At 42.6% G+C, this 20,601-nt stretch overlaps 1 protein-coding gene across 1 annotated transcript in view; it reads left to right on the plus strand.

Annotated features, from left to right (window-relative positions):
• Nucleotides 1–344: 344 nt before the first annotated feature.
• The window catches only part of acss3 (acyl-CoA synthetase short chain family member 3), a 39,470-nt gene continuing 19,213 nt past the window's right edge, over nt 345–20,601 (plus strand). The window contains exons 1-9 of the mRNA XM_071905729.2: nt 345–766; nt 1,960–2,104; nt 2,667–2,855; nt 3,846–3,980; nt 7,004–7,144; nt 7,908–7,988; nt 8,364–8,459; nt 9,994–10,145; nt 19,080–19,183. Coding sequence (XP_071761830.1) covers nt 447–766; nt 1,960–2,104; nt 2,667–2,855; nt 3,846–3,980; nt 7,004–7,144; nt 7,908–7,988; nt 8,364–8,459; nt 9,994–10,145; nt 19,080–19,183 — 1,363 coding nt within the window. The 5' untranslated portion in view covers nt 345–446. The remainder of the gene's footprint in view (nt 767–1,959; nt 2,105–2,666; nt 2,856–3,845; nt 3,981–7,003; nt 7,145–7,907; nt 7,989–8,363; nt 8,460–9,993; nt 10,146–19,079; nt 19,184–20,601) is intronic.

Below are 20,601 nucleotides of genomic sequence, written 5' to 3' on the forward strand. Positions count from 1 at the left end.
GTTATGCTACTTTATGTATCTCAATGGTGACACTATAATATCCCTATAACGTTCCAATTGGGACTTACATGATGTTTGTACATCATTCTAAGTTCACCACAGGATTACTATAGTATTTTTGGCAGGGCTACAGCTATGTTTGAATTAATAATAGCCTAGTTATAAATCGCCAGTTTATCTATTGTGCAACAGTATTGCCGATATTAACGTGGGTCAAGGCTTCTCGTGAATCAATTACATCCAGTTCATAGTTCGCATTCCTTGAGGGTGTTGTCAGGCTGTTTTGTGCTAGAAGCCTTCTCTCCCTTAGGTGGCCCCACTTCACGTTGGCCAGTCCTGGATCTCGTCCAGAAGTGAAGTCCCTCACCTGCGGGAAAACCCGGAATAGGACCAATTTTACCCGCACGCAGCCTGAAAAGTTTCCAGCTCCGCACTATACAGCGGCGATGCACTTACAAATAAAACACCTCCTGCGCCTGAATCACTGCGCGCCTCTTCAGCGCGAGAGGACAGTCGGGAGAAATTTGTGGACGCTTTCTGCACAGCGGGAGGCGAGAACAGGCTCACAGGCGGCTGCTAACATCGTCCTGAAGAAGCATGTCGCCGTTCAGTGTAGAAACTATGTGTCCGACACGCCGTACAGCCGAGCCTTCGCCTCAGCCAGGGACAGACCCGAGAACTACTGGGCAGAAGTGGGACACGATGTTCACTGGTTTGAACCGTGGAGGAAAACTTTGCATGTTGACGATCCAGTTTTCCCAAGCTGGTAAGTTCCAATGTCAAAAAAAAGTTTGAAAACATAAAAAAAAATGAGGGAAAAGAGATTCCCATTGCGTTGAATTATAGTGTAGCGCAGTTCTGCCAAGTTCAATTGTCAAATGCAGCTGTGTTTACTCAACTCAAAATCAACTTTCCTAAGTATTTCCGCGCGACCCCCACCTATCTAATCGTGAAAATGTCAGTCATGTCGTACCCCAAAACATGCCAATTCTGAGTCGTTGAATTTCACCAAACAACACTTTGAAAGTCCCTGAAAAGTCCCTGAATCTGATGTCCAAGGGAATGTGGGAACCCTTTTTAAAAGAGAAGCTGCTGTTGTGTCCTTTTTAGTGGGGGAACTGTACAACATGTTTCCATTTGACTGATGTTTTTTGGGGGGAGGCTATTAACATGCATGACAGCCCACCCACTCCCACCCACATTAGGAATGATGTATGAAAACGGGAATTCCATGTTTTGTTTTGTTTTTTTGTTGTTGTTTTTTTTTTTTTGGGGGGGGGGGGTTACTTATGTTAAGTCATTCCCACCATCTTGCCTGGTGGGAAAGACTTAGCTCCCTGAATCTGGTACAGTAATGTTAAAGTGAAGGACACAGGCCCGATGTCTCACTGGCTTCCAAAACAGCGAGATCCCAGACACCATCTGCTCCACCTGCCTGCTGCTCTTTATCATATGCAGAGCATCAGAATGAGCTGAACCCATGCTGCCTTATCAAGTACAGTGGTTACCTGTGTGTTTGCAACAGTAGGTGCATATGTTTTTATCTGAATAGGCTTCAACAAAAAAAAGCATTCACATAATACTTCAGAATATGTTTAGTGTGGAAGCCTTGAAAGGAAAGGTGGAAAATAAAAGCGTCCACTTTATAAGAAAAAAAAAATTCCTGTTACCCTTCTGTAGTTTAGAGATATTCTTTAATATATACAAAAAATGCCCAAAAATTATGACACTTTCTTCCTGTGCGCTGTTGATGACATTCAGTATATCTTATATCTTAAATATGTTTCATCAACATATACAAATACATTATTTGGCCAATTTTGTATATTTGTAAAAACATATCTATGCACGTGTGTATAGAAGGATATGTGAAATGTATTTTTGTTTTTCCATTTAGGAACTCTGAAATCACACTGTTAATGTGTTGTTGCTACAGTGATGATGATTGTCCTCTAACAGGTTTGTGGGAGGGAAGCTGAACGTGTGCCACAATGCAGTGGATCGTCATGTGGAGAGCGGCCGTGGAGAGCAGCCTGCCATCGTTTACGACAGTCCAGTGACTGGAACCAAACAGATCATCACTTTCAGGGAGCTCCAGGACCAGGTTAACAATATTGTCAAGGGCTGCGTTCACACCGCTGCATGAAGTGGCCCAGTTCAGATTGGTTTTCATGTTGACACAGATAGGATGGTTTTGAATCGGTGTGACCAGAACAGCACAAAATGCTACACAGAGTCACATTTTTTCAATTGCGATCTGGACCACAACGATAATGTGGTACACAATCGAATGCTGAGGCATGCGATCTACATGCATCTTGTATTTGAACGCTCGAATCAGCCATGACAATAAGTAAATCATCCATCATTCACCTGAGATAATTGTCATTGAGCCATTTGGAGAGATGCCTCAATGTGGTCAAACCTCAAAGGTACATATCATAACCAACACGTGTCTTTTCGACATCGCTGTCAGTTCATATTGGTATCTTATATGGCTTACATCCTAGAATAGTCATTCAAAAAAATCAGATGGGAACAGCAATTCAGAATTGAGCATGAAGGCCTGCGGTGTGAATGTAGCCAAAAGTGTGACCCTCTCGATATTCAGTACTTGTCACTTACAACAGTGTTCTATGCATTTCTTCATCTGTGTCTTGGTTCAGGTGTCCAGACTAGCTGGAGTGTTGGTGAAGCATGGGGTCCAGAAAGGAGACCTGGTGGTCATCTACATGCCCATGGTGCCCCAGGCCATGTTCACCATGCTGGCCTGCGCCCGGATCGGCGCCCCCCACAGCCTCATCTTCGGTGGCTTCGCCTCCAAAGAGCTTTCCGTCCGCATCAGTCACGCCAAGGTTAGAAAAAGTAGCTTCTGAGGCGTGACAATAGGGCTGTGTGATCTTTGTTAATTTGACTTCACTCGTCAATAGGCTGGCGACTTAAAAAGTACTGATGACAGGCTAATGTGATGCCTTTTTCTTTGTTTTCTTATAAGAAGCAGGACAATAATATGGCAGGAGGTAATAATTTCCCCTCATTTTCTTTAGCCATTGGTTATGTGTCACTCATCCTGCAAAATATCTGAAACACTGAAGACCTGAGGTGTATCAGGCCTCTTTGTTTCCTTTGTTAAGATCAGAGTGAATCATTCACACAGTGGAAAACACTTTGCATGGCTTTTTCATATCATCTCCAGCAATCACGAGCTCATGAATGATCATGCCACATCCACTGAGATTGTTTTCGACGGCAACGAAAGAGCTAATGGCCCACTCCCACATTTTGACAGGGAATGTTTTTGTAGATAATGATCTCCCTTAAGTGATTTTTTTTTTATATGAATGAAAATTTGAAGGAATACAGTACATTAGCTATTGCCAGTGGCTTAATACATTTGAAGCCCGTCAGCTCACAAACTTAGCGGTACATTTCAGAGGATACACAATAACTGAATGATTGTTGACTCAAGCATTTGACTTGTATGGTTATCACACTTTAAAAGACTGTATGTTGTAAAAAAGTTAAAAGATGCCTATTGACTCGGTAAGCCTGCTATACATGTTGTGCAAAAATCATGTATAGCTTTCACATCATCATTAAATCAAGGTATTTCTGCCCCATGTTGTATCACTGCATTTCAATAAGGTCTGATTTAGATTAACTAAACCTATATAGCATGAGTTGAAAGAACAATCATTAAAATCAGTGGGGATGGGAGCGCTGGCTGCCATCTTTGATAAAGGCTGGAAAATCTCCCTGATGCTGGAATCTAGAGTACAGCAAATTTGCACAAATTGTACAGTCTTCACAGGTTTAAATTCACGCCTGATCCCTGTGTTCCTCAGCCCAAGATGATAGTGACGGCCTCGTTTGGCATCGAGCCAGGCAGGAGAGTGGAGTACATCCCTCTGGTGGAGAAGGCCTTGGAGCTGAGCTCTCACCGGCCCTCCAAAGTCCTCATCTACAACAGGCCCAACATGGTAAGGGGCAGTTAAACACTCAACACAGTGAAGGAACTCTACTCTAAACCTGCTGGTTATGTGATAGCATGTGATTAGCTCAGTCACAATATCGGCTGCTGTTGGGTGAAAAGCTTATATCTCCAAAATGCATTTTTGACTTTATCCAAGGGGCTACTAAGGCCAAGGGTCGTAGATATTTCTCAACCCATAGAGGAGCATCTGATCCTTCAATTGAAGTTAAAAATTGGAATTGTGATGTTTTCGCCTGACTGCAGCGATATGTCTTTGAATGGAGTGACGATGTGACAAACGATGCCACTAAATCAATGGGAGAAACAATATACATGTGGTGGCAAGTAGATGAGACACAGTGGAAATTGTGTGTAGTATGTGTATAGCTGAGGGACCGAGGTAGGCTCCCATCAAAGGCAGGCTGGCGCAGATCCAGAGTGAAAGCAGGCTGAGCTGGGTGGAATAATTATACAGCACACAATTATACAGTAATATGGTGACAGCAAGCTGGAATCTGCTTCTGCTTCACTCGCACGCAGGCACAAAAGAAAAACCCAGAATTTCGGGCTCGGGGAAATCATTCTCAAAATTGATTGCATAGTATTGCAATCATTCTTCTGAAATTGGTTTTTCTGGCCTCCATGTCTGAGTTGGTTCAATTTTGTCATCAGTTACCTCATGTACCGCTGTCTGGCTCTGTTGTGCTCTTTTAATGAACATTACAACATTTATTTTATCTGGTTTGTTCCCTCCGATCTTATCTATCAGTGAATCATCCGGTGAAATATAACATTTCTCTTAGGGCGGTACATCTTGTGCTGGCTTGGGAACTGTACATGGAGGGCACAGAAGCACTGATAAAGCCATTAGGCTAATATCAATGAACTCAGAAAACTCCTATTCACAGGAAACTCATGGGAAATATGCCTCCGAAAATCATGTAAAGAACCATTTCAAAGACGCTCGGTGCCGACTTATCAATTATTGCAGTCTCAGCCAAGCAGTAAGACGAGAGGACGTGGTTCTGTGAACACGGATTCCAACATGAAAGCCTTATTAAATCGGCCGAGTGTCGCTCTGCCTTGGCTTTAGCGAGCGAGAAGAGATGCATTTCAGCCAGCTGGAGATTTTATGGGATGGCCTGCCTTTCGCCTCAAGATGTGTGAATTTTGAGTGAGTTCTTGGTTCTTGAACTGAGTCGCTGAAAAACCTTCTGTGCCAAGCAAGTCATGACCAGAACCTTTCTTTAGCCTTGAGGGATGATTCAGTCTCATTGAACTGAGAACATCAAAGAGATTTACAGAAATAAGCAAAAAGAGATGTATGTGAAAGGGGCATTAAGTAATCTATAACCTTTATCGACTTCTATCAGTGAGCAGTAATGATTGCAACAACATTGATGGAACTTATTTCTTCCTACACAAGTTTCCCTCCCCTATCTGTCCCCTTGAGTGACAATCCAGCTATGAGCACATTCACTTTAAAGGGGCGGGGCTTGTAACAAATAGCCAATCACATGCCACAGATCCAGAGCATCCGATTTTAAGTTACTATTGATCACTGTGGGGAAATTGGGCCTTTGCAGCAGCAAAAGTAATTTGATTCAGCGGGGAAAAGGAAACAGAACAGAAGTACACAGCTAGAATATAAAAATACGCAATAAAAATAATAGAAAAAACAAAACAATAAAAGCAATAAACTAGACTATGAACATGTGCTGCTGACAATTTCAGTACGTTTAGTAGACTGTAGATGTGGGAAGCATGGGGGGAAAATGGATTATTAACATTTGTGTTCTTCTCTCAAGAAGAACAAGCTATTATAATGAATAAATATGAGCAATACAAAAACATTTTGTACAGTACTGTACAACAGTAATGCTGTTCCTGCTGCCAAGGCTGGAAAGGATTGCTGGAGGAAAATCACAGATAGTGTAAATGCGTAAATAAATAGGTTTATCACTGCCCTGTCACTAAGCCATAGCCGAGACACTTTTCATCGATACAGTATTATGTCTTCACATTGAGGCTGTGAAAAGATTCTCTATTCACAGTCACAGCCTCATGTTCCCCAGAGCGGTGATGGGATATGGGTGCAACGCCACAAAAATGTATTATCTCTCTGATCTAATAAATCATCATGGAAAACAAAGTAGTTCTGCCGGTCTGTAAACACTGGAACCCTGCGAACAGTGCTTCTTACTATCTGTTAATGTAATAGTTTCCCCCTCTACAGTTCTTTTTATTACTTGTCTCATTCATTTGGATGTAACACTTTGGTCATATCTGGTTTTGTAAATGGAAATTTTGCAAGAAAGGTTATTAAACCAAGTCCATGGGATCCTCTAGAAATGATGTCATTTATTTTGCCATTTTTACTGGTGAGGAGGCGGGGTATTTATACTTTTGGATTTGTTGGCCTGAACTGAACCTGCTGAGGCTAGGTGTACAGCCTAAGTTACCATGGTGATGTACACTACCAGTCAAAAGTTTGGACACACACACTTTTCTTTATTTTTACTATTTTTTTTTTTTTTTAGAATAACAGTAAAGACATCAAAACTGAAAATGAAATAACACAAATGGAATCATGCAGCGACCAAAAAAGTGTTAAACAAATCAAAACTATCTTATATTTTAGATTCTTTAAAGTAGTCGCCCTTTGCCTTGATGGAAAGGCAAAGGCTTTGGAAAGAAATTCATACATAGGATCAACTTCACTATTTATATTTGTCTAAGAAGCACATTTCAAGCATTTAAGCAGAAGCCTTTAGATCAAAATGGCTTTAAGAGAATGAAAAGCACAGAACATTCAATCAGGTGGGTCCAAACTTTTGACTGGTAGTGTACCTTGCTTAAAAGTGAGCCACCTTTGTGAGATCAAAAAGAGATCGATACTGTATATTATGCTCATTTCCTGCTATGGGACGGTAAAAATCATACTTATTGCCCCTTTTACAGTTCCCTGTTTTCCTGTTACTGCAGTTTTATAATGGAAATAAAAATGCCTCCTTTGTATTTGTGCTTTAGGAGAAAGTGTCAATGAGTCCGGAGTTGACTCTGGACTGGGAGGAGGAGATGGCCACCGCTCGGCCTCATGACTGCGTTCCCCTTCCCTCTAACCACCCTCTCTATGTCCTCTACACCTCCGGGACCACTGGGACACCTAAGGTACTGGCATTCATCTGGGTTGTCATCAGGAGTGACTGAAATCCTTAAAAATCGATTCCTGATTCATAGACTTATGAATGCAATGTACACACCTAAACATACACTCCCACATTGAAGAGCTACAGGATTTCGCCGCTGGCCCGGTGTTTGTCTAAATGTTGTCAGTATTGATGGGCTGCTGCCTGACTCATCTGCTCTTTGACTCCGCAAAACAGTCCAGGCCCATTCTAAACACCATCACCTTGACATCAATAAGACGGAGCGTTTCCACAGCAGGCGTCGGAGCTCATGCAGGAGGAATAGCCTGCGGGCGTGTTCAAATGGAAAAACCTCTGCTTCTGTCCAATACTACCCTTTTGTCTTTGGCCAACAGATGATATAAAATGCCCACCTGCTGGCTAGTTCTTGGACTTAATAGCGCTCTTAGCTCTTAATAGCTCTTATTGCCTGCGGTGTTTGTTTGTTTTTTCTGTGCTACTGGTAAGAGACATGACAAAATTAACTCCCCAGTTTGGGCTAAAGGCAGACAATAAACTGGAGAGAAACAATATAATTCTGGTCTTATGGACTTGAGGACGTTCACATCATCTTGCTTGTTCACAAATGTTTATACAGTGCCATTAATTACAGGGAAAATGAGAGTGGAATTGCATGTGAATGTGGAAACAAGAGCGGTTGTGTTTGGATTGATATTGAACCCCTGCTCCTTTGCCTAGTGCAAAACCTGTCACCAGTCTGATGTGTTTCTTATCTCGTCCCCCAGGGTATTGTGCGAGACACTGCGGGCTATGCTGTGATGCTGAAATGGACCATGTCAAATATTTATGGGCTCAGTCCTGGAGATGTAAGGCAATAAAGCATCGCCTTCTGAGTTAGTACCGTGCTCGAGAACAAAGAGATGGATTGTTGTTGTAAGATTTGATCACCATGTCTCATATAAGTCGACTCAGGGGTCATAACTTCTGGGTGTGTTATGTTTTATTTTTGTCTTTTATTTTCATCTATATCTACATAAAATAACATATTTGGTGGGCACAAAGCATCTTACTGTGACTATACATTTTTAGCATTGGTAGAAGGGAAAATGAACCTCTAACTTCAACAGTGCTCTCCACCTATTGAGCTACAGTCAGTACATTGTGTGGTTTGACAAACATAAATGTCAGAAGATTTTACATAGGTGAGTGTGTACATGTCTTCACCTTCGTCTCTGTTCCAGGTGTGGTGGGCAGCGTCTGACCTGGGCTGGGTGGTCGGCCATTCCTATATCTGCTACGCTCCGCTGCTCCATGGCAACACCACCATTCTATATGAGGTGCGTCTAAACGAAGGAAAATCATCAAGCAGTGTGTTACTGCAGTTGACCTGGACGGCTTTGCAGCGACTTTTGCACAGGAGTTTTGATGTTGGTTGGGTGCCTGTCTCTGTCTGCTCTGTAAGCTAAACAGATCCATATTTGGCTACTGGCACCAGTTTAGTTGGACTGGGATCCAGTTCAAGACGTGGTGGACTGTTTCACACTGTTGCCATGTTTTCAGCTGTTTGACTCTGACTGCTGCAGTCCACTGTCAAGAGCCAGACTGCAGCTCTGTCTATTCCAATCCTCCTCCTTCCTTAAACTATTTCAATTTATGCGCCATCTGTACATTTACACCCTCTGGAGGTGACGTTGAAATGGAAATTCAGCTTGCTTGCAGTATTGTCTATTGCAATGGTATTGAAGCAGCATTGAAATTTTGGCTATCGTGACAACACTAGTTTATCCAAACAACCAACAGTACAGTATATATCCATTCACATCCTGATGACTTCCACGCACAACTTCCTCATGCAGCCCACATTACTCCTTATAAAGATAACCAGTAAAGGAATAAACAACCCCTAATGTGTGTTTTGCACAGCCGCTTGATATTAGTTTGTCTGATTATTATTGCTGATTCGGCTTTGCCTAGTGAGACCAATATCCATCGGCTGGTGGAGATGCAGTCCCCATGCAGGCTGGTTTGTTTTGTGGAGGTTTATTAACATGTAAGAGCATCTGCAGACCAGAACCTAGGGGAGGATGCTGTTTCTTGTGTCTGTCTGTTTATCTTTCCTTGTGTGTCTTACATTGTATTTCTTGAGGTGATGGCCATTCATTACATTAGCACTCTGGTGGGCAGCAGCAGTGCTGGGTGCTGAATTAATTTGCCTGCCTTAAATCAATGTTTGACTCAAGCCTCGCTGTTTGTCTAATGTGGCCCTCGTTCTAGTAGCCTGCCTGTCTTCGGGCATGTTGCTGCCCAACCTTCTGTCTCTCCTCTGATCAATTCACAAATGCAAATATTTAGCCAGAAAAATGACAGCCAGGACTCACTGCTGCTGTTTACCGTTCTCATTTCATCTGCAATTGTCCTCTCGCTGTAGGGACGGCCTGGCTGAACACTCTGGAAATTGATATTGGAGGCGCTAGCCTCCAGGCTTCTGTTGTCTATACCCCGACTCGTCTATATCTCTCTAGACACACAATACTTGATACTTGATAGTGCAATCCTCTTTTCTAATCCATGAATTTTTGGGCCCCATCTGTCTGGAAGGCAGCCTTCCAGTGCGGCTCTTCATTTCAAACAGCTGCTGTATGAATATTCATGGTTTCTAGTTCACAGCTGAAGTGAATTCATACAGCTGAACATCACAAAAATATTGCTCAAATGTTCTTGCTCAAATTCAGGCAGTATAGCTCACTCTATCTGCTCATCATAGACTATCTGCACATCTGCTGTCTGCTCAGCCGATCGTATGATTCACACGTCGGCATCGTCGTTCCAGTTTGTGAACTAACCGATCGTCACTGTCCTGTCTGTTCGTAGGGTAAGCCTGTGGGGACGCCAGACCCCGGGGCGTTCTTCCGCGTCCTGTCTGAACACGGAGCTTCCTCCATGTTCACGGCACCCACCGCCATCCGAGCCATCCGCCAGCAGGACCCCCATGCTGCGGTTGGGGGAAAATACCCCCTGACCAGGTAGACATCAACACACCACACAACATGGAATAGCACAGAGCCGAGACTGAACAAATTGCTTTGTAGTATTTCTACAAAATAAGTGCTAGATGAGAGAATATATCGTCACATCTCCATTTTTGGTGGTTTTCATGTTTTCACTTCAGTTAAGGGATTACTCTTCTATGGGTTGGGAAAATTCTCTAAACTCTGGGGCTTATGAAACCCTGTCAAAACCCTTTGGATATCACCAAAAATACATTGTCATCAGGCTGCTTTTCTTCATTTCTGAAAAGTTGACATTTCTGAGACACAATGTTTTCACCCAGCAGCGATGATATGCTTTTGATGTTACACTGTGGAAATTAAAAACATCATCAAAAGGGAAAAGGAGCCCGCACACCAGCCAGTTAGGGCATTCAGAAGTTGAGATAGTAAACAATAAAGAGGTTCTTTAATTTGAAAAATGTAAGCAAACTTTTCAGCCTATCAAACTATCATCAGTGCTCATACCATGAAGATTGACTGATACACGGACTGAAACTAATTTGTGTTTTTCAGAAATTTAGTGTATGGAGAAACGCAGTTCAGTGATGACAACAGCTTAACTTTCAAACAGCTATGTGTAGGTTGTGATCGCAGCTCTGAAACACCAGTTGATGATGTGTTGGAAGTGTCCCATGTGGCTGATGGTGTTTTGCACAGCCTGTCCAGCCTCTTGTTAGTCTGTGGCCATCTGTTGATGCACAGCCCTCTCCCAGCTTCATCACTCACAGTCTGCAGCCTCAGCCCAGCCCGCTTGGGCTTTAATCAGGATGGATAACAAACAACGGCAGGTCACTGCCGCCCTCCCATATTAAATCACACTGCGTGAACCTGCTGCTCGACTGCTCTCTGTTCAGGTAAGGATCACCTGTAGCTCAAAGGGAAAATGAACAGCATTTTTCATAGCATTAGTTTGGCCCAGGGAGTCACATACTTGGCGAGATTAAGGCGCACAGTTGTTAATTGTTTGGTCTGGTACTGCAAAACTTGGCCCTGCGGTGTTATGGCGTCAATTTACCGCTCTCGTTCTGTTCAGTAGTCTGAAGACACCCCTAAGCACACAATCATAAAGCAATTCTGAGTGCGGATGACCTATGGCCCTGGTGAATCATTCAGTAACTCTGGCATTGTGTGCTGAATGTGATGGTCTTTGGTTGCTTTTCCTTAGTGGTGAATCCATAACACCTTCTAAATGCCGTTCCTGGAGGGGGAGATTATTTTTTTCTCTGATGTTTTGCCGCAAATATCAATGGCATTTATCCTCTTAGTCTCTGCCCTGCCACGATCTGTCATTTCAGTCACATGCTACTGCGGTGTACATGTTCTTGTTCTTAATGTGTCTTTTCCCCTTGGAGAAGGCAGGTTGGTGAAAGATTACTGTAATTCCCCGTGGCGCTGAGGAAAACATGTCACCGTGAATATCTGGTTCACCCTTTCAGTCCCTAACTTCTGATCAGCTGTCGCAATTCTTGTCACTCTGTTGAATGTTTAATTCGCTTGAAGCATCAGAGGAAAGCTTTTGAAAAAATCCCATAAAGTATCAAGATACCCCAATCTTTCTTTATCTTGATGCGTGACCTCATGTGTCCTTGGTCCTGTGAACTCCTGATAGTATTTTCTCTGTACATTGCACTCAATTCAGCAGGCTATAGGGAGTTCAGCAGGCTGTGTGGTGTAGACACACATGAAAAATTAATCCTAGCATAGTGTCTGTGGCCCTGTAGCCTAATGGACCTGAATCTAGTCAGTGTATTTTGTCATCTCCCACAACACGTTGAAGGATATGCCAATACTAATACAAACACTGCTGGTCTTAATTGAAAGTGTGTTGATGGAAGTGCCAAGACCTTTCAGAAAACTCTGTTAGCTTTATTATCGAAAACATCATTTCATGCCAGAGAGGCTTCAAATGGTAATTTCATACAACTCAGCCATCCTATCTAGGGCATATTGACACTGCGAAACATTTGCTTTGGAGCCGCCTCGGTCTGTAATGGCCCCGTACTATTATCAATGTGCTGGAGCGATATTACTTGTCACCGTGGATGTGAAAACTACATTGAGAAATAGGCTGCGGGGCCGTCTGCTGCAGAGACGGCGGTGAGCTCTGCAGACACGCCGCGACAAAGGGGCAGACACTCTGTCGGCAGTGTTTTAAACGAACTCAAAGCTCAGGGCCTCGCACTTAAACAAGTGACAAAGTGCATGACTCCGGTCGATAGCGCTTTCTGGCACACAGCGGACGGCAGCTTGATTGGCGGCGCTCGGGCCCATCTTGTTTCCGCTTGGTTCGCCTCCTCACAACTCCTGAGAAATAGTCTAGGGTATTCTCCAGTCTATTGCTCCCATTGTGAATGGATTCCCGCACGCTCACCATTGCAGCCACACACACACACACACACACACACGTTCACACAACATTACACACAGGTCTGATGCCGACTTTCTGGGTTTGTGCGCTAGTTTTGAAGTGTCCGTCTGTGTGGACTGGCTCTGTAGATATGACGAAATAGACAGCGGCCGTCACAAAACCCTGCACATGAATTTTACACAGCGAACCAAGGCTGCTCTGCTCAACAGTTGCTGCACAGTATTCAACAATAGGAGCCAAGAAACAAAGGAAAATAATCTCGCTCACCAACTTCAATTAAATTGTCTTCTGCTTCAGCTCAAATCAACGTCTCTTGTCTCTTCTCAAGGAAAGGCCTTCGCTTGACCCCACAGAATCAGCCCTAAGCATATTAACAGCTTCTGGACTCAAGACATGTGACTCAAGGCCATGGAGTGAATAGCCCCTAAGATTATGTTGTTTTCTGCTTTATTGGACTGCTCCAAGGTCATACTGTAGAGATTAGTCCGGTCTTATCTTTATAAACCTGAGTAAAAAAATGCATTTTTAGACTATCCACTTGTGTATTGTGCTGAAACGTGTTCAAGAAATGGCAGTGTTGTTGCGTCATGTCACTTACATGCAGTCTGATTGACACATCAGCATCACTAAACTTTTGGTATCATCTTTGAGAATTCAGTTGGAATGGGAAGGATGAACTTCATTTCAGCATGTAACACAGTACATGGGTGTCTCTCTCTCTGACTCGGTGCCTTGACCCTGAGCTTGGGCACCAGCCAAACCATCGCCCTCCCACTCCCATTTCTCAGGCCACCCAAGGTCAGTCTGTCAGTGTGACTCTCCCAAACTTGCATTCCCATTGAACTCCTTAGAAAACTTAGCCACAGAGAATCTGAATTGTCCCTGAATAACTGAATAACTAGAGGCATGGTGGTGGGAGCGTAAAGTTTTTCAGCTTGCACACCGGGTCATGGCCCGGACATTGAGTCAATCATCGAGTCATCCATTTATTCCACATGCTATTCCGCTCTATTCCCGCAGGGCAGAATCCATCTGACAGCTGAATTGAGCTGCATTGTTAATCCAGGCTGCATTTTGGTCTTGGCTGAGCTACGTTCACAATACATTTTAGGCATTTACTTGATGCTCTTTATCCAGAGAATTATAATGAGTGCAAAAGTCAAATAAGCTTTAAGTCCCAGATCAACACAATTACTAGCAACCTAGGTCAGAGCCATATTGGCTAGAATTAGTCCCTCCAGCTTTAAAAAAGAAAATAAAAATTAATATTATGCAGGTCATCTGTCAAAAATCTGTGGTTAGAAAAAAGGCACTATACTACGGCCTTTAGAAAGAAAAATAATAGTCAAATATACATTTTCATGAAATGAACACAGAACATTTTCAGCTATCATCTTAAATTATTATTATTATGTTTCTTTTGATGGATCAAAACATCCGTAAGTAACTTTTTGCCTAATAAGTAAAATATAAAATAATAATAAGCTTCCATAGGAATGTAGCTTTTAAAATTGAAAAAAAACTGAATAGGTAAATAAGCTGTCCTAAGAATGTAATTCATGTTAACAAATCAACTGCATTTAAGTAAATCAAAAAATAAAGTAAACAAGTCTATAACCACATTACAGTTGCAAATAGGGAAACTTCAATCTATACATTAGATTATAGTTTATATTGCTATAGCCATGCCCTATATAACCTATTAATCGAAGGATAATATTTTAACCAATAAGAACTATTGTCAGTTAACAAAGTCTCAAGTATGACAAATTACAACACACTCTACTTGCTTAACCCTCAGTCAACTGTGTTTTGATAACTTTAAAATGACCACTTTTAAACAGTATGCACCAAGGAAAACCGGACATAAAACTGCACACTCCATGCTGTAGCAATTTTCCTAGCAATTTTGACTTATTGGCTATGGGTGGTGAAAGGCGTCTTGCTGAAGCCAGACTGATAGTGACTGAATAAAAGTGGTGATACACAATTGCAGAACATTGTTGATGATTTTCTACATGCTTTGCGATTTTACTATTTTTCTGCGGTGCAGCGATTCCTGTGACCCTAGAACAACCGCATAAGAGAGTAATGCTATGAAAAAATAATAAAATAACAGCTAAGGGGAGAGGTAGAAATGATTTTTTGAGAGCAATTGGAGTGTGTAGAGGAGAGAGGATACGATTCAGTGGGGAGAGGATGACATGATGAAATCTTTCAGTCTAGAAGATGAAAAGTGTCTGCCGTTTCGACCGGAGAGAGAAGGTCACTCCACCACTGGGCGGGGGGAGGGGAAGAGTCGAGAGACGGGTGGAGCGATGACCAGCGGCCGTCCGTGGCAGAATGTAGAGCACAGCCTGGCATGTAGGCCTGCATCTTGGCCTGGAGTCACGGGGCTGCAGATCCCTTCACAGCCTCGTAGCGAGGAAGTGGCGGTGTTTTGAATTTGATATGAGCAGTCACACACAGCCAGTGGCAGGGGGATTGAGGGAGGGAAGCGATGTGGGAGATAAAAAAGGGTTGTGGATGAGTTGCAGGGCCTGGAGGGAGTGTTTCATGAAGCCGGCCTAGAGGGACGTAGCAGTTGTCCAAGCGAGAGATGACAGTGGCTGTGGGGGCGGCTGTGGCTCAGGAGGTAGAGCGGGTCGTCCACTAATCAGAAGGTCGGTGGTTTGATCCCCGGCTTCTCCAGTCCGCATGTCGAAGCGTCCTTGGGCAAGATACTGAACCCCAAATTGCTCCCTGCGTGGTAGCTTGCCGCCATCGGTGTATGAATGTATGTGTGAATGGGTGAATGTAGGCATGTTGTAAAGCGCTTTGTATAAAAGCGCTATATAAATGCAGTCCATTTACCAGATGACTAAAGCTTGAACGAGGAGTGACGTTTCTGGTGAGGAAGGGTCTGGTTTGATACTTTGGTTTGACTTTGAGTGCATTGGCTGCAATGTGGCCCTCGCAAGAGTTCGTTGTCTAGAGATACACCGAGATTCTTGGCAGGCCAGGCAGGAGTCACCGGGGTCTCGTCAGGAGTGACAGAGAGGTCTTGTAGAAGGTTTGCCAGGGGGAAAAGAGCAGCTCAGACTTGTCGAGACTGGGTTTTAGGTGGGGGGCAGACGTCCAACTTGAAATGTCCGTGAGGCAAATGGAGATGAGTGGGATGAGGGGATGGGAAAGAACAGTAGAATGGAGTTTGTCTGCATGTGATGACAGGGCCAAGGGATCTAATGTATAGAGTCTCCAGTGAAAACAACAGGTCCCCTCCACGATACCTGATAAGCGCGTCAGGTAGGAGGCAAATCATGACGGCGAGGACTCAGAAACCCTCTGGTCAGCAGCGGTGGCGAGGAGCATCAGAGCATTGCCATTGTCAGAGGCAGCGAATATGTCTAGGAGGATGAGGACTGAAGAGAGAGAGTCGACTGCTGGAGTGTTGTGACAGCGAGCAGCGCAGCATAAGTAGAGTGGGCTGTCTTGAAGGCAAACTGGTTGTGGTCCAAAAGGCTTTTCTGTGAGAAATATTGAATGAGCTCAGAGACGCGTTCAAGAGTCTCAAGGGAAGAAGTCAACCGCAGGCTCTGGTGTGTGTTACAGTATTTTACAATTGCTTCTGTCCAATTTTCACAACAGCGTTCCAGTGTACAAAATGCTTCATGCAAAGAGCCAAACTGACTTGCCAAAATCTTACCTTAAGACTCAAAATGTTGTGCTTTGATACAACTTGCACAGCTCTAAATCGCAAGAATACACCCACTTCACATAAGAACAATGTTACAATGCTTATTACTAGACACACAGATTAATTCAACATGTATTTTTAATCATGTCTCGTTACTTCCAGCTTACTTCACTACTACATAAAATGCTGTTAGAAAACCTGTGTGGATGTTTCTGACGACATGGAGCCAATACACTTGTACAGTACTGAAGGTGGAGGTTGTGATCATGATTACTGTAAAATAGTGTAATGTATTGAGTTTCAGTTTGTGTACATCTTACAGTATTGTGCTGCTATAGAATGGTCACTGTATGCTTTACATTATTTGTATGTAAGAATCTTGAGTGAGTCTTGTGTGTTACAGCATTATTTGTTCATTTTCAGTCATTACAGTACATTTCAGTATCGCAACCCAAATATTTAGTGGTTTGGTGTTTGGGGTCTTGTGTGAAAACACAATCCTTTACAGTAGGGGAGAATAAGGCAAGATGAGCCTCCCCTTGTTTCTAGGCAACCATACACAAAATGAATCATGTGATCATAGATTTAGGAAGATAAATATATTTCCCTGAATCTGTGATGGAAGAGAGCGCATGGAGGGAGAGAGCCATGTCAAAAATGTGATTTTGTTTGCTAATATCAGGTGATTTCGTCATGATAAAGATGTCATGATTCTTGTATCTAAGTGGAAGTAGGTGCATTATATTTTAGTTTAAGGCTTTATAAAGTACAATATGAGCATAACTGTGGACCTGAGTTGCTGTGTGAGGCAGTTTTGTCAAAATGCTGGTTGTGGAGTAAAGTGAGCCACTAGTCACTTACCTTAGTCTAATTACATTTACATTGTACATTGAGTCAATCATCGAGTCATCCATTTTATTCCACATGCGATTCCGCTCAATTCCCGCAGTACATTTATACATGGTATTTTCTTAGATCACAGAGAAGAGATAATTATGCCACAAGACTACAAACACTAAACCAACAGGGGTTCAGCCTCCATGGAGGAAATAAAAAGAGCAACCAAAGAAGAGTGAGAGGGAAAGTTGATTCGATCAGTGGAGAGGGAACAGAAGATAGACAGAATGACGCTGAAGACAGATATTGAGAAAATCAACAGAGGAGATGTACCAAGAATGACAGGCACACACATAGTTACACATTGGATATTATCGATAATTATAAATATCTTCAGACTAGCTCTATATACAGTTCAATTTAAATCACATGTAAGTCAGAGAACCAAAAGACTAGAGCCATGACTGCAGTCTACAGAGTCACACTGATGGTTCAACCTGAGGCTGCTGACAATAACGGTGCATTCGTTTGACATGGGAAAGACGGTAGATAAGAGCTTCCTACGTGAAAATTCCATTCACGGAAGGTTTCAGCTGGTAAATAAACACTACTTGGGAACTTGGGGTTTGACAGTGGACCACGATTTCTCTGACTTCTTGAATGCTGATGTTACCAACAACAAAATACCTGCAGTCAAGTCTAGGGAATGATACATTGATTTCAAATACAGCAGCCAAAATGAATGGCTTTCATAGCATAAGTCATTTTGTGATCACACACTCTTAAAATGCCACTACAATGTTTGTTTTGTTGTAAAACATGAACTCAGATGGATCACTCAATAGGTTAATGTGTGTTAAGCATGTTAAAAGCTGATCAGGAGCAACCAACGTCTACAGAAAACTACAAACATAGCATCGTAATGGCTTCAAATGAGTTCAAACACACAAACACTTCCATGCTATTAACTGTCTATTGCTATTAAGTGGTTCTGACGGTTATTCCCATATGATTTGAATGCAAACGATAGATGTAATATTACAATTTAATGTATTTCTGAACTATTCCCAGTGGGATTTATGTTCTAGTGATGCTGTCTGTTCTAAACCAGAGAATTTCATCTGATGCCTAGAAAGTCATCGTGGGGTTACTGTCAAAATCCCATTTCCCCACTTGTCCAATTCATTCTTTATGGACTCGCACATTTATATGACATTCTTCCCTCTCTTTTTCTGGCTATGGGAGACAGCGCCAAATGTTCACTAATACAGATCAAACTGTCTCTATGTCTCAAATCTCAATACTCTGTGGTATTCTCCTTGAACAGGCAGGAGACTGTGATGTCTATTTTAATAAAAAAGCTCAATCTAAACTGTATTTTCTTTTGAAGCAACTGAGATCCTCCAGTGTCTGTGAAAAGATGCTGCTTGGGTTTTATAACAGTGCTCCGGCTTGTGTCTTGTTCTATATGGTGTCATGGTTTGGGAAATAATTATCAGAACAGGCTAAGAAAGCGGAAACAGTGTTTGAGCATAATCTTCAAACTTCTGGATAGATAGAAGTACGTAATGAGCAAGCTGAAATGAAAAACAAGATTTGGGATAGTAACTTTGATCCTCTTCACAATAGACTAATGAATTACAATAGCTGCTTCAATAGGTTCAGTCTGCCAAGAATGTCTGTAGAGAGGTTTTGAACAATGATTTGTACCAACTGCATTGAGACTCTTGAATGAGCTTTTCAGCCTTTTATTTGTAACACATACTAATAGTTTTGCTCCCTGTAGCATAACAGAAATGAAGTATCTCTGTATTTACCATGTGCCTGTATATTATGTATCATTCACTACATGATTGTCTTCATGCCCTGTCATATTTCTGCTTTCCATGCAGTGAAAAGCATGAAACGTACTGTATATTTTGCCGTTGTTTTTGCATAGATACCTACTTGTCTTGAGCATTCCTGTGATAGAGTAGCTAATGCCACCCTTCCTCCAGGTGATTGACAGCTGTATGTGTCCTTCCAGGTTGCGGAGCATGTTCTTGGCAGGAGAGCGCTGTGACGTGGAGACACTGGAATGGGCCAAGAAGAGCTTTGGGGTTCCCGTCCTGGACCACTGGTGGCAGACTGGTAAGAAAGCTTCTCCTATTTACAGACAATAAACCTTTGAGTGATAAGTTTGTTCATAATCTGAGAACCGATTGTCACGTTGCTGATGTCTTTAAAGCTGCTCTAGGCAAGATTTTTATGTAAAAATACACCCGTCTGTAGATTTGTCCTATTTACCCAGATGAAATTCTGGTGTCGGATATGGACACTTCTCCACACACAGGAAGAAACAAATCCAAACTTAAGAGCAAAACACAAAGCTGGACTCGCCAACGTTGGATCTTTTGCCTCTTTCGTCCCTTTGGTCTCCTTTGGTATAAAGCGTCACAGACCAGGATTTCCGGTGTATTAAAGTTAAAATTTTTCCAACTGTTACCTCTCGTTGCCATTTGGAGCCGCCAATGTGCGAAGATGCTTAGTGTAGTTTTGATAATGGCAATGTAGTAGCTTGAGGAGCACTCTTGAGTAAAAGTTCAAGGATTTAATTGTTATCACATAGATATTGAGATAGTATGAGACCTCGAGTGCTTTATTAGCACTGGCTGTATATAGTGTTTTAATTCGACTCAATCTTTAAGCCTCAGTCTCTTCTAAGCGTATCAGTGTGAGAAGACTATAAATGTGGTCTTTGCTGTATTTTAGTAGCCCATTGACATTAACTTGGCCTTGAGAAAAGGCATAACTCCACAAAATCGTTATTCCCTGAAAGCCCGCTGTCACTGTGAAGCACAGTTTATCACACTTTCCCCCTCTGATTAATCCTTTCTGCATATTTTGTACTGTAGGCCGGGGGATTGGACCCCTTCTAGTGGAGCATTTATTACGTTAAAGACCCCCTCCGTTTGAATTTCTAAGCTCCTCTGAGAACTGATCATCACACAGCGTAATGCGTCACCATTCCCACCAGTTATTTGAGTCTCAGTCAAAATTAGATTGGGATGTGCAGATAGGGCAGACAAACAGCTGCTGAGGTCACTGGAGAGGTGCTTTATGGGGAAAATACGCTTCATAATTTACACAGAACCTGAATAACTCAAAATGAGAGTCAAGACTGAATTCTTTAATGGCAAGAGAAAATTGGAACTGCTCCACTGACAATGGATAGGGGGCTGTTTTTTTGGATTGGATCTAGAAAGTCTCATTTAATGATTAGTCTTGTGTAGACAGACCTCCTCTGATCCCCTCACTTTGTTTTGGCTCTGAGCCGCCGCAGGAGAAAAGTCTGGTTGAAGCTGTAAGTCAGGTGGGAACGAAGGCGGGAAAACATCCAGAGTGCATTTCTACTTCTTCCGCCAAGCACGTTCCATGGCCCCATTTAAACAAGGGCTTTGATTGGCATTGTCTTTTATTATGTTCACTAGCGCTTAATTGCTTTTGCACCCATATGGGACGCAGAGCGACTAGCCGAGATGAGATGTGAGGACGAAGCTGTTTATTTA

The sequence above is a fragment of the Centroberyx gerrardi genome, chromosome 24, assembly GCF_048128805.1.
Source record: "Centroberyx gerrardi isolate f3 chromosome 24, fCenGer3.hap1.cur.20231027, whole genome shotgun sequence".
Taxonomy (NCBI): Eukaryota; Metazoa; Chordata; class Actinopteri; order Beryciformes; family Berycidae; genus Centroberyx; species Centroberyx gerrardi.